Source organism: Mus caroli, unplaced genomic scaffold, assembly GCF_978045245.1.
Source record: "Mus caroli unplaced genomic scaffold, Mus_caroli_1 scaffold_7, whole genome shotgun sequence".
Taxonomy (NCBI): Eukaryota; Metazoa; Chordata; class Mammalia; order Rodentia; family Muridae; genus Mus; species Mus caroli.
The window spans coordinates 143,106,035-143,119,844 of record NW_028227262.1 but is presented as its reverse complement, the minus strand read 5'-3'; the positions used below and the strand labels follow the sequence as shown (position 1 = coordinate 143,119,844).

Genomic DNA, 13,810 nt, shown 5'->3' with positions numbered 1-13,810 from the left:
AAACAAACAAAAATAAGTCCTTCCATCTGTCTTCCTTCCCAACAGAAGAAATAAGCTGCTTCTGTTCACGTTATGAAAAGGACAACCAGTGCATACACTCACTGGTCTCAGTGCACACACTCACTGGTCTCAGTGCACACACTCACTGGTCTCAGTGCAGACACTCACTGGTCTGTCTCAGTGCACACACTCACTGGTCTGTCTCAGTGCAGACACTCACTGGTCTCAGTGCAGACACTCACTGGTCTTCTCAGTGCACACACTCACTGGTCTCAGTGCACACACTCACTGGTCTCAGTGCACACACTCACTGGTCTCAGTGCACACACTCACTGGTCTCAGTGCACACACTCACTGGTCTCAGTGCACACACTCACTGGTCTTCTCAGTGCACACACTCACTGGTCTCAGTGCACACACTCACTGGTCTCAGTGCACACACTCACTGGTCTTCTCAGTGCACACACTCACTGGTCTCAGTGCAGACACTCACTGGTCTCAGTGCACACACTCACTGGTCTGTCTCAGTGCAGACACTCACTGGTCTCAGTGCAGACACTCACTGGTCTGTCTCAGTGCACACACTCACTGGTCTCAGTGCAGACACTCACTGGTCTCAGTGCACACACTCACTGGTCTCAGTGCACACACTCACTGGTCTCAGTGCACACACTCACTGGTCTCAGTGCACACACTCACTGGTCTTCTCAGTGCACACACTCACTGGTCTCAGTGCACACACTCACTGGTCTCAGTGCACACACTCACTGGTCTTCTCAGTGCACACACTCACTGGTCTCAGTGCAGACACTCACTGGTCTCAGTGCACACACTCACTGGTCTGTCTCAGTGCAGACACTCACTGGTCTCAGTGCACACACTCACTGGTCTCAGTGCACACACTCACTGGTCTCAGTGCACACACTCACTGGTCTCAGTGCACACACTCACTGGTCTCAGTGCACACACTCACTGGTCTCAGTGCACACACTCACTGGTCTGTCTCAGTGCACACACTCACTGGTCTGTCTCAGTGCACACACTCACTGGTCTCAGTACATACACTCACTGGTCTTCTCAGTGCATACACTCACTGGTCTCAGGTTCAGTCTTATGATAGTCCCGGCTGGGGCCTCAGATGGCTTCTGTCAAGTCTTGCTGTTCCCTTATCCACTGATCCTAGTCAAGATGACTCTAGTGTGTCATTCTCTCCACAAACAACCAATATCTCAACCCACACCTCCCACTCCTGGATTTCCAGGACCCCCCCCTCCCCCATCACTGAAATCAGAAGGAAAGTCCTTTCTAAATCTACCCAGCAGGCCCCAGTACAGACCTCTGCTCTCTACCCTCCTTCCCAGTTTTCCCCTAGGTCAGCAATCATCCAAGCTGTCCTAGGGCAACTCAGCAGCCTATAGATTTCTTGGACCCCACAAAGCTTTAATTTATAAGAACCATATCTGCCACACTATGAGAAATCAAATCTGAGAAGTTTTAAGTGTGTCTATTACTCCACTAAAGAAATCTATAAAACGGTCATATAAATATTTCAAAGATATCTATAGTTTTAAACAAAACAATTTAGTGAAAAAGTATGTTTCTATCTGAAAAAATTTTTAACACCTCAGTCGAAAACTACTGCATTCAATCTGTAGAGATAAGCTGTTTTGTTTGTTTTTGGTTTTTCGAGACAGGGTTTCTCTGTGTAGCCCTGGCTGTCCTGGAACTCACTTTGTAGACCAGGCTGGCCTCGAACTCAGAAATCCGCCTGCCTCTGCCTCCCGAGTGCTGGGATTAAAGGCGTGCGCCACCACACCCGGCTGAGATAAGCTGTTTTGATGACTATGAAACACTATAGGCTCATACGGATTCACACTAAGAAAAGAAAGTCGGGTTGTAAGGGCCTTTCAGGACCTGGGATGTTATTCTTCACTCTAACACCAGCATCAACACGTAAACCTTTCCTAGGGATTAGTGGAAGCTCTGTGGACCTTTCCCCACTGTTACTTTAAAAATCCACACGTGTTGATGGCTTGAGTAGAAAAACCCACGTGTGTTGACGGCTTGGGTAGATCCTCTATGCGTCTGGGTTTCTTTCTGAGCAACTGAAAATACTCTCCCCTGAAGTTATGTAGATCTTCCAAACATTGGGGATGGCTCATTACCACATTTAAAAAGCTAATTTCATTAGTTATTGCCAGTAACATTAAGAAAATCTTTAATATCGGGAATCTGTCACATGAAAAAAAAACTTAATTATTTTAAATAATTTATTCTTGGGGTAAAAAAATTCTATAAAAATTTAATTCAGCTATTAACTGATCATTTTCTCTCAACTATCAAAGTATAAGTATGTAAATTCTTATGTGTACTTCCTACTTAGTCACCCAGTGTATGTTCAAGAATTTAAGAGGTCAGTAACTTTTATACTTCACGAACCTTCTGAAGCAAAAAATATTATTGCTGTTGTTGTTACTATGTGGTAAAGAAGACAATGACGACTCACTTCATTCACACTGCTAAACAACAGAAACATTTTGCTCACAATTCTGGAAGATTAAGGGACACCAGTAGATTTAGTGTCTAGAAGAGACCTGTTCCACACAGACGGTTGGTACCTTCTCCCACGGTGGGAGGAGTGGACAGGTTCCTTCAAGCCTTTTTTTATAAGATCACTAACCCCATCCAGGAGACATAGCCCCACTGACTTAGCCACTTCCTGAAAGCCCCACCTCTTAAATTCATAGTTGTTGGTTGGGGTCAGGTTTCAGCAGGAATTTGGGGACACCCACAACTGGTGGCAAAACTAGCAAGTTAGCCATCTTCAGCCTTAGAGACACCTGCTCAAACATCGCAGCTGTAATAAGAGTAGGCTGCACTTGTATATCTGTGCAGGAGCAGTTCTGACCTCCCAGGCTTCTGAGGTCCTTGAGCTTCCAGGGGTCCACTGAGCACACTCTGAGCACTGCTGCTCTAGATCTCCCCATGTTCTCACAAGAAGCAAATCTCTTAGTCTAGAGCCAATTGTCTTCCCTTTCCTACCTACAGGATCGATTCTCTCCACCTTCCAGAGTCCTGTCTGTCAGCATGCCTCCCCTTAGCAGTCTATACGCAAAAGAAACCCCTGTGACCTTCCCTTCCCCCACTCTGACGATGTCCATTTCTTGTCCTTTCAACAAAACTCTCCCAAAGAGGGCTTGGAGCAGTAGAGGAGGTGGTGGGGGAGGGGCAGGCACATATGAATGAGATGTGAAATCAGTACCCAGTCGCTAATCAACCCTTTCTGGAATTAAAAAGAAAAATACAACCCAGGCATCTGACATTCCTAAAGATTTTTCAAATGCATCAGCAACATAATACCAACCTTTTTAAAAATTCTTTTGAATTTACTCCTCGTAGACAGTGTCTAGCCACCACATTGCATGCACCCCCTTCCTATGATTTCAGACATCAAATATTAAACACGCGGTGAGTAATGCAAAAGGAAAGGGGGTTAATCAGACATCCGCAGAAAGAGAAAGAGAATAACCCTGATTCAATGAGAGCGGTTAATGAGGCCTTTTGTTTTGGTAGATTAATTTGGGAGTCTGATGACTACGAAGAGCATTTAAGCTCCTTGCTTTGGCTGCTGTTGATGATTAGCAAGGCTTTTTTTTTTTTTTTTTTTAATTAAAGAGATGCCTCTGGTTAATTCTCTAGATTATGAATTTCAGGTGTTTACCTGAAATGCATGTCCACCGTAACACGGTGGAAAACTTGGCTCATTAGCCGACAGAAAGGCCTCCTCTGCCGGATGGCGACTGCACTCCACAAACGATGAGCAGCTCAGCCTGTGAACAGCTGATGTTTAAATACATTACCCTAATGCTCTTTAAGCACTGCCAATTGTAAACCTCATTAAATCCCAGCATGTGGCCACGGCCTGGATTTCTTCACCACAGCCTCACAAAGTGAAAACAGGTATATAAAAACGACTTTATCATCAACACTATTACATCCTCCTTCACCCTGGAAAGGATTTAGAGGGCTGTAGTTTCCTTGCTATGAAGCTGTGAACAGGGAAAAAACATAACACTCTTTTACACGGGCCACATGTCTAAAAACCTCATCTTCTGCTTTTTTTTCTTGGCACCCTATAGTCCTCAGGCAGAAGGCCTGGCCCAGGACTGTCTTTGTTCTCTGAACAGAAAGGATTTCTTCCTGGGTGGTGATAATCCTCTCTGATCAATACAGGAAGGTGGGGGCTGACAAGACAGTGCCCTGTACCTGTCAGCTCATCAATAACAACAGGGTATCTGACACTCCCCTTCTCAAGTTTGTCCTCACAGAACGCATATCTTCACAGAGTGAAGAGGGTTCTATACGCAAGGCAGGAAGTGTGGGCTGCGTCCACGGGCCCCAAATGTAAACATTTAACCAGCTACAGCCAGAAAACACTCAGAAAAAGAAATGCATCTGCACGGAGCAGGCACTTTCTTGTCATCACTCCCTGAATAACACGAAGAAGAACATTTCACACAGCATTATATTGGGTTAACTAACTATAATGGTGATTTAAAGCAGAGCGGAAAACGCAATAGGTCAGGTTTAAGAATCACAAAAATGTATAGAAGACACCTGGGCATGAGCAGATCTTGGCAGGATCCTCTGAGGGTCCTGAAACCAATCCACCATGTTCATAGAGAGGCAACTATCTATGGAAAACTTACATGTGATCCTAGCAAGCCAATGAGATATTCCAGCCAAAGGAGCCCCCTGACAGACAGGGTTCATTCAGTACCTTGGCAAGTGGCCAGCTAAGAACTCAAAAGCCCCAGCTCATCCTAACCCCACTTAGTCGCAAAGTTTCTTTGGTCTTAGCTTGCTCTCATGAGCATGATAATCATTAAAAACAACCAGGAAATGTGTTTGGCAAAGCTCATATGGACTAGCATGAGACTCCCACCTGGTTCTTAGTAGGTAAGTAGTATGAGCTGTATATGAAAATTGTATTTTGATAGACACAGCATGGTTTCCATCTTAATTAAAAACTACAGTCACATCAGAGTTTGAAATAAAGATCTGTCTTTAACTCTATTTAAAAAAAAAAAAAAGGCTACAGTCACCACCAAAACTCTAAAGATACATCAGAAGCCATGCACAGTGAACAACAGGGGACCATTCACACTGCTCAATTACGTGGCTTTGTAAGTGGGTCTGTGCCCTGAGAAATTCTGAACCACATCTCTTCCTCCTCCTTAGATGGAAGGTAAACCCCCTCCCTCAGGAAGCCAGAGAGCCAGCAGCTTCCAGTCCCAGGCATTCAAAACTCCTATTCCTCTCCCTCAAGACCCTTTTATGAATTGATTAAATCCGTCCTCAAATTGATTAAGACAGTAGAACAAAGGAACCCCTACACACAACAAAGAAGATCAATAAGGATTATGTGCCCCACAGGAAACTCTGCCAGCTTCCTGATTCCTTCCACAGCCTTGGGTGGCTCTCCACAGCTTAAGATAAATGTTCCATCCTCACCCTTCAGTATGAGCCCTTATATGGTCTGCACATGGCCTATCCTTCCCACCACGTCCTGCATTCCTAGACCCAGACATGCAGGAATCAAATCACGAGATGTAGGGCGGCTTCTCCAGAACCTCTTCTTCCTGCACTAAATGTCCTGTCTTCTGTTCCCGACCCCAGGGCCGACATCCCACGTGTCACTCATGGGATGTCTTCACTGACCTCTCAGTGGGCATGGAAAGTTGATTTTCTGTCTCTCACACTATATTCCTCATCCAGGGCTGTCTTTAACAAGGTCTCTTCTTGTGTTATAACAAATAGCCCTCTGGCTATCTGGAATAGCCCTCTTTGTATCTAGAAAGACCCCGATGGGACTGGAGAGTCAGCTTAGCAGTTAAGAGTACTTGTTGATCTTGCAAAAATCTCCATTTCTGCTCCTAACACTTTCAGATCGTTTTCCTCTTCTGACTTCCTTGGGCACCAAGTATGAATGTGGGACACAAACATAAACGTAGGCAGGACGCTCATACACACAAAATATTGCCAAAAAAAATTGTGTTTGTTTAAAGACTCCAATGATGGAATTTAGAGCCAACAGGGGTAATACATCCATGAGTTCACATGCATTTGCTTGTGCTTCTCTGACTAACGTCACACACTGATTAAATCCATCATTAGAAGTTCCAAACTGAGCTAGGCAGTTTAATCCCAGCACTTGGAAGGCAGAGGCAGATCTCTGAGTTTGAGACCAGCCTGGTCTACAGAGTTTGCCAGGCCAGCCAAGGCTACACAGAGAAGACCTGTTTCAAAAAACAAGAAGAAGAAGAGGAGGAAAGGAGAAGGAGGAAGAGAACAACAACAACAAAAGGAGGAGGAGGAAAGAAGGGGGAGGGGGAGGAGGGAGAAGGGAGGAGGGGAGGAGGGGAGAGGGAGGAGGGGGAGGAGGGGGAGGGGAGGGGGTGGGAGAAGAAGAAAAAGAAGAACAAGAACAAGAACACGAACAAGAACAAGAACAACCTGAACTGCATAGAGTATTTCAGCCAAATTGGGCTAGCAAGAATGACTCAAAAGCCAAAGCAAAGCAAACCAACCTGATGCAAGCAAGCCATAGATCCTCTATTTAATTTGAATTGTGAACACCCTTCTCTTCTAATAGTACACATGGCAGACAGCTTCTTTTCCTTCATATAGTGAGCACACACAACTCTCATTGAATAATGCACGTAGCAACCTTGGAGCCCCGCCTGCAGCAGGCCAGCCATACCTTTCTCAGAATAATGGAGTAAGTTTCTCCTCCCCTATAAACAACCAACAATAGAAACTTACATAGTTTCTATTCAGATATATCCCTAATGTATCCACACAATAGATTGGAAAGTCTGATCTAGCCTAGACTAGTTTGGGAAGCATAAGCAGTAAGGTCATACTCTGTCCTCGAGTGAACTTTTAGAATCCCCTATTTACCATCTTATGTCTATGCATGACCGGGCATGCATGTGATTAAAATCAGATGCATTGTGAGCAGAAGATATGTGCAGCAGAATTACATGAGTTAACCCATCAAAAGAAACAGAGAGGCACACCCACTACACCCCCTTAATAACGCAACTCCTTCTATAGAACCCCACAAAAGAAGTTTCCGTAGCCAAGGTCCTTAAGTACCTTCATTCTTGACTCTTTGAAGTGTATGCATTCTCCCGTGAAGTATATTCTGATCATTTCTACTGCTTTGCTTTAAATAAAGTTTCTCTACTACTTTGCGATCTCTGTGGGCTTTTATTTAAATTCCTTAAATAAGGAACCAAAAAATGCCAGGGGTGGATGATCAGGGGGTGTGGTAGGGAGAGGTGGGGCACACCTTTAAGCTCAGCAGAGGCAGGAAGATACCTGAGTTCAATGCCAGCCTGGTCTACAGAGAGAGTTCCAGAGCAGCCCTGTATGGAGAAGCAGACAAACAAAAACAAAGAAAACCAAACCAAAACAAACCACAATCAAACGAAAGCAAAGAAAAGAAGGAAGAAAGGGAGGGAGGGAGGGAGGGAAAGATAGAAAGAAAGAAACCAAAACCTGAAAACATTTGGCTCACACGTGGACAGCTATCACCAAGCTAAACAAAAAAAAGTCACACTTTAAAAAGGAAAAATGGTAAATACAGCTCACTGGATATGATGGCACACTCCTGTAATCCCAGCATGTATGAGGCTGAGGCAAGAGGATTTCTGAGTGTGAGGGCAGCCTCAGCTATAAAACAAAACCATGTCCAAGTAGGACATAGGCAGTTACTGCTGCGTGTCACAGCCTAGTACATCTCTGGATCAGACCAAAGGTACCACTGGAAGAAGAATCAGATGTTTTTCATAAATTAAACTGGTCACTGACTCTCAAAAATTCTTTACAACTATGAGCTTTCCTTTTTTTTTTTTTTTTTTTTTTGGTCTTTGAGATAGGGTTTCTCTGTGTAGCCGTGGCTGTCCTAGAACTAACTCTGTAGACCAGGCTGGCCTCGAACTCAGAAATTCGCTTGCCTCTGCCTCCCAAGTGCTGGGATTAAAGGCGTGCGCCACCACTGCCCGGCAACTATGAGCTTTCTAATGCCCCAGAGAAAATGTTGTGAATGTGCCTGGTGCTGTTCTTGTGAACCAATCCCCTAATGAATAAAGGAGCCAATCACTGGGCGAGTAGGAGGGACTTCCGGGTTGGATGGAGGAAGATAGCATGAGGTCAAGATGTAGCTTTAAGTGTCTCTCGGTTCCCTAGGTGGACCTGTCAGGATTCGCCACCAGAGGATTTCGATTTAATAAGGCTTACAAGTTTAGTTGTTGCACCCAGCAATTGAGTTACTGTTGTTTCTGAATTAAGTTTATGTTGCATTTTCCTTCACGCTGCAGCTCATCTGGGTTCATGAGAGAAAGCCTGAGGTGTTCCACAAAGGTCTGGGGGTGGAGGGTTTGAAGCATGGGATTGACGTGGTAGTAACCCGCCAGTGGAAACCTAGCGAGCTGGGTGTAGAGATTATGTTTTGAGTCAGAGTCTCCACCAGATAAAAACAGGTTGGCCATTGCCCTCCAGTACATGGCCAGCCAGGTTGTGCTGCTGGCACAAACACAGGAACAGGCCTGTTTATTTTTTAATATTTCCCCGCAACAAGAAAAGAGCTGCTACAGTCAATTATAACAGAGAAAAAGATCAATGTATTAAAGAAATGCCTGTCGCTCCATGCTCACCACAGCAGCCATGATGATGATGTCAACTCAAGCAGGTATCCATACAGGAGTAAATTAAGAATGTGCTATGTACACCTAATAAAACAGTACCCAACCTTTAACAATAAAATTCTGTCACATGTGGCGATGCAGATGAACTCAGAAAATCTTATATTAAGTGAAATAAGCCAGGTATAGAAAAACAAAGGACACGTGTTCTGGCCTATAAGCAGAATCTAAAGAAATTCAGAGTCCACAAAAGCAGAGAGTGGAATGATGCATACACTGGCTGGCATGGGGGAGGTGAGTTGATACTCTTCAAAGAACAAAACAGTTTCTAAAGACAGTTTTGGGCACTGTGGCGTTATGCTTAAGAAAACCACAAGTGTACTTGAGAATTGCTAAGGGAGATTTAAATGTTGTGAATGCAAAACAAGATATGCACATAGGGTAATAGATAGGTAGATTAGTCTACTTTCTACAATCAATATGTACTTTAACATGTTATAAATAATAATATTCTTTATCAATGATAAAGAATAAATCAATGATAAATATAAATTAACCCACCACTAAGCAGGCAGAGGCAGGAGGATCTCTGAGATCGGAGCCAGCCTAGTCTACAGGGTGAGTTCCAGTCAGCCAGGCTACACAGAGAAATCTTCTCTCAAAAAATAATAATAAATAAATAGAATAAACATTACTACAAATTTGAAGACAAAACAGAGCAAAAGTATATATTACAGTTGAGAAACCCAGAATCCCTAAATGAAGGTGTCAACAAGGCCATCCAGAACCTGTCTCCTGAGGCTTTCTGGGAACTCCATCTGAGGCAGGCTTGAGCGGCTGCAGACACTCGCTTGTGAGTGTCCCACTCAGACTGCAGCCTCTGAGAACTATGACACCTGGTCCCCGTGTCAAATCTCCCTCAGCCCCGTCATCAAAGGCGCTTGTCATGGAGATTAGGTCCACCCAGATAACACAAAATAGCATTTTCATGTCAAAATGCTTAACTATACCAGTCCCCTAGATTCTGCCTCCAAATATGGTAAGATTGGCCAATTCCAGAGGGAACTGGTCACTGGGACAAGGCAAAGGGTGCCCTGCAAACTTTTGCCTGTTTGGTTCTGTGCAGTAGAGACTCAACTCTAGCCAGCCTTCCTTGGTAACTGGGAATCATCAGAGTTTTCTGTCTCTCGTTTTCATACCATCTAAGCATTCATGAGACTTAAAGACAATTTAGACAAAGAGACAATCATAGAAGTTATGTCCATAGAGTCACGTTGAAGTTCATAATTTTACAGCTATCTTGAGATATACAAACAGACACATATAAATTCCTAGGTCTCATAACACCTCATCAATTACAACAGCCTCATCAAGCTATAAACAAGTCTTACAAACATGGAGTCCACAACTCTGAAACAATGCTTGAAGAAATACTGAGCTATCATGTCTAAAGTGATGGATTAATAGGTAGAAGAAACAGTTTGGGTCATATAGAGGGTACACACATATAGTGACTTCTTTACCATAAGCAAGAGAAAGTTGGTGCGAGCAGAAGGAAGGTATTTAGAAGCACACATACCCATCTTTGGTCTGATCCACTACACCACTTAAAAGTTCCACAGTCTTCGGGTTGGGCTGGCTTTCTCCAAAAATATTCAAATACCGAGTGACAAAGTCATGAGGAGACATAAAAAATTCACCATTTTTTTCGATGCTCGCATACTGTCGAAAGAGGAGGGAAGAGGTAAGACACGTTATTTAGTATCTCTGATTCTTCAACATACATAACCACACAACCAATAGTGGAAGGCCATGACCGCTCAAAAGATAAAAGCTGACCCGTCCAGCAGGTCCAGTTATTCGAGGGTCACGAGGGGACCTCCTCCTAAGAACCAAATGGGGGGTAGAGAGGGACGAGGGCCTTGTACGAATAAAGACACGGAAACCATTCTGGAATGTATCAAGGCCCCAAATCTATTGAAAAAGGTCCAAGGCTTAAATGCACAAGCAAAAGGGGAAGTACAGATACTTATCAGTGGGAGGGGTGGGGCAATACAAGCAAAAGGAGAAGTACTTATGGGAGGGGGGGCAATAGAAATTCTTTCTTTCGGCAGCTACACAGGGAAGCAGGAACTTGGTGGTATCAGGGTGTGGTCAGGACATCAGTGGTGACTTAGGGCTGGAACATCCCGTGGTTGTTCTCGGAATCCATGTGTTGCTGGCCCACTTTTGACCCCTTTTTCTTCTGGGGGGGGGGAGGCCCAATTTAGAGATCAAGAGTTGTCTTAATAGCTCCCAACAAAAAGTCACACAGACTAGTAACATCTTCAAACGGTGGCTATCATCTGTCACTTTAAAGAAAAAAATTTAAGGAGTCAAATTTTATGCTCACCAGAAGCTCTCACCAATGGCTTGGGGGACCTGTGGCAATGTCTGATAGCAGTTTTCATTGTTATGACTTGGAGAAAGGCAATGTCACTAGCAAATATAAAATAATGCCCTACAGAGGTCTCATTAGGAAGCCCAGGCGACCCCAGCCTCAAGACCTCTGTACCTCACTCCTCCATCGCGATTACAGGCATGCGCACTCAGCTTAAGGATACACGTGTCCTTTCTAAAGTGAGATCAAATGTGAGGTATTAAGTATCCTTCCATAGAGCTGGCAGTGAACGTCTTGCATTCCTGTGTAACAAAGCCCAATTCAATGCAAAGAGAAACAAAACTGATGTTCAGCTGACCTGAAGCCGTCAGAGCGACCTCTTACTCTAGTTTTCTATTTTAGCCCGTCAAATGTATTTTCTTTACTTTGGCTTCTACCAAGTAATTTATAGATGTGGAGCCCCAGATGGCTTGGGGTCAGATGCTACCCAATCCCTAAATCCATAGCTGCTCAAATAATTCACTCAAATGCTTACAGTCCCTGAGAAAAGACGACAAACTGGGCTGAGGAGCTGCCGTGGAGCCACGGGCATCCTCTGTGATGTTGGAAGCAGGTTTAGATTGCTGCACTAGTCAATGCCTTAGTCTCAGCATCGCACTGGGGCTCACAAGCACGGGACTCCCTTCATGGGGTTCTAGGACTCGGTTCACTTTAGGCCAAAAGGACCAGGCTATGTCTTGTTTCTGGGCACACCCAGCTTGTGGGAAATGCTGAAAATAAACACGAGGATGCGGCATCCTCAATGAGGAGAACCAGACCTCCTGATTTTCAAGATGAAAGAGAGCAGGATAAGGTACCTGAGGGCAGGGGTTCTGAAGTGACCAGAATCATGCTGGCAGCAGCAGGGTGAGGAGGGGCACGGTGTAATGAAGAGCAGTACCAGGCTGTGTAGCTGTGGGGTCTGGCTCTTCCCGACTCCACCTGAACATACTGGGAGTTAAACAAAGCTTTCTGGGCTCTGATGCTTCATGTGCAGAATGGGTGTAATAATATTACCAGCCCCGTATGGCTGATGCATGGAGCAGATGAGATAACAACACACACTATGAACGATGCCCAGATCACAGTAAGCACACTTCTGGTTTTGCTTTTTTATTACATATATGTATGTATGCATCTATGTGCATATGTATCCACATATGTATGCACATAGATGCATGCCACAGCACTCATATGGAGGTTGGAGGAGAACTCGTGGAAGTCCGTTGTCTCCTTTCCACCATGTAGAGTTGGGGGATGGAACTCAGGCTGTGCCTTTGTATCAAACACCTTTACCTGCTGATCCACTCTGCTGATCCACGTTTTTGCTTTTCTAATTCATTTCTTTAACCCACCGTTTCACTGAGTGAGATCTGCTGCTGGTATCAAACCAGGTCAAGGATGTAATGAGGGTTTTCTTCCATCACTAGCGACCTGGTCCTAGGCATGGCAAAATGCTAGGATACTATCTTCAAAGTATATTTCTCAGATAACAGTATAAAACAGAGACAGCCCAGCGATGCCACCATCCTTCACTGGCATTTACTTTACTTTGCAGGGAATGGACAGAAGAAAGAATTCATTGTTATTTTTTTCCCCTAAATGAGGACAAACAAGCTTGAAATGGAAGTGGCCTGTCACCGTGAATGATAGCAATCCTATGGTTGGTTATACCGAGGTTGCCCTATGATAGTGATTAATTTACCTTAGAATACAACTTAACTTTTCTCCTGCTGGTACACATTTAGATTATTTCCAGTCTGGGTTATTTTGTACAAAAACCTAAGATAGCCATTCTTATATATAACATTTGTCCCAATTCCTATTTTCAAAGAACAGACTCCCTGAAAGAAGAAATTGTTGAGTTAAAGGACAGGAACCTTCAGGCGCTCGTCGCTTATTATCACGCTGTTCTCCGGAAACGATTGTACCAATCGCTCTGCCACCCACAGCGCCAGAACGTGCTCTTGTCCCTTCTGAGGTCATATTTGTTTCAAATACTTTTCCAGTTTGACATTTTTATGTAATTCAGTCTAGAGGGCTTTTTTTTTTTCCTTTGCCAATCCTCCATTGCTTTCCTGACCTTGGAAATGCAGTCCCTTCTCATGTCAAGAAGAAATCCCAACACAGTTTCTCTCCTGACCTTTGACCAGATCCGTATTTAGCATTAGGCTCCAGGAGATCAGAGCTCTGCTTCTGTATGTCTTGTGGCATGAGAATATTCCGACTTTTCCCAATCTATATTGGCTATTCCAGGCCCACAAACCACGTCTTCCCCGACCCGGCCCTGCTCTTTAAGACGCAGGTTTTTCACTGATCAATTGTCAGATGATCACCAGGGTGCACAGTGAGAAGCAGACTCCACCTGCGCTTCAGTTCTCAGAGGCTGGAAAGGCTCCCTGGGGCCAGAGTGTGCTCTGGAGCTGCCAGGCACAGCACCAAGAATGTGTCATGGACCGGCAGTTCTGACCGATGGGAGACAGTCCAAGACCACCCTATCTTGTTGACCTGTCTGTCCTTGCAAGATAACAATGACTCTTGCTTGCTGCAACTGCAGGGAGGGCCCTGTCAGGACAGGACTTTTTTTGGCTGTGTTCTTTCCCACTGTTGTTTCCGCAGATTCCCAGACTGCTGAATGGGGCTCGAGAAACACTTTCCAGATGAGAGAAAGGTTCAGAAG

General features: G+C 44.5%; 1 protein-coding gene across 3 annotated transcripts in view; it reads right to left on the bottom strand.

Moving 5' to 3' along the window:
* Positions 1 to 13,810, bottom strand: part of Slc25a13 (solute carrier family 25 member 13) — a 178,567-nt gene that overhangs the window by 131,504 nt on the left and 33,253 nt on the right. For all 3 annotated transcript variants that reach the window (XM_085840826.1, XM_085840824.1, XM_085840825.1), the window contains one exon: positions 10,291 to 10,433. In XM_085840826.1, the coding sequence (XP_085696952.1) occupies positions 10,291 to 10,400 (110 nt within the window). In that variant the 5' untranslated portion in view covers positions 10,401 to 10,433. The remainder of the gene's footprint in view (positions 1 to 10,290; positions 10,434 to 13,810) is intronic.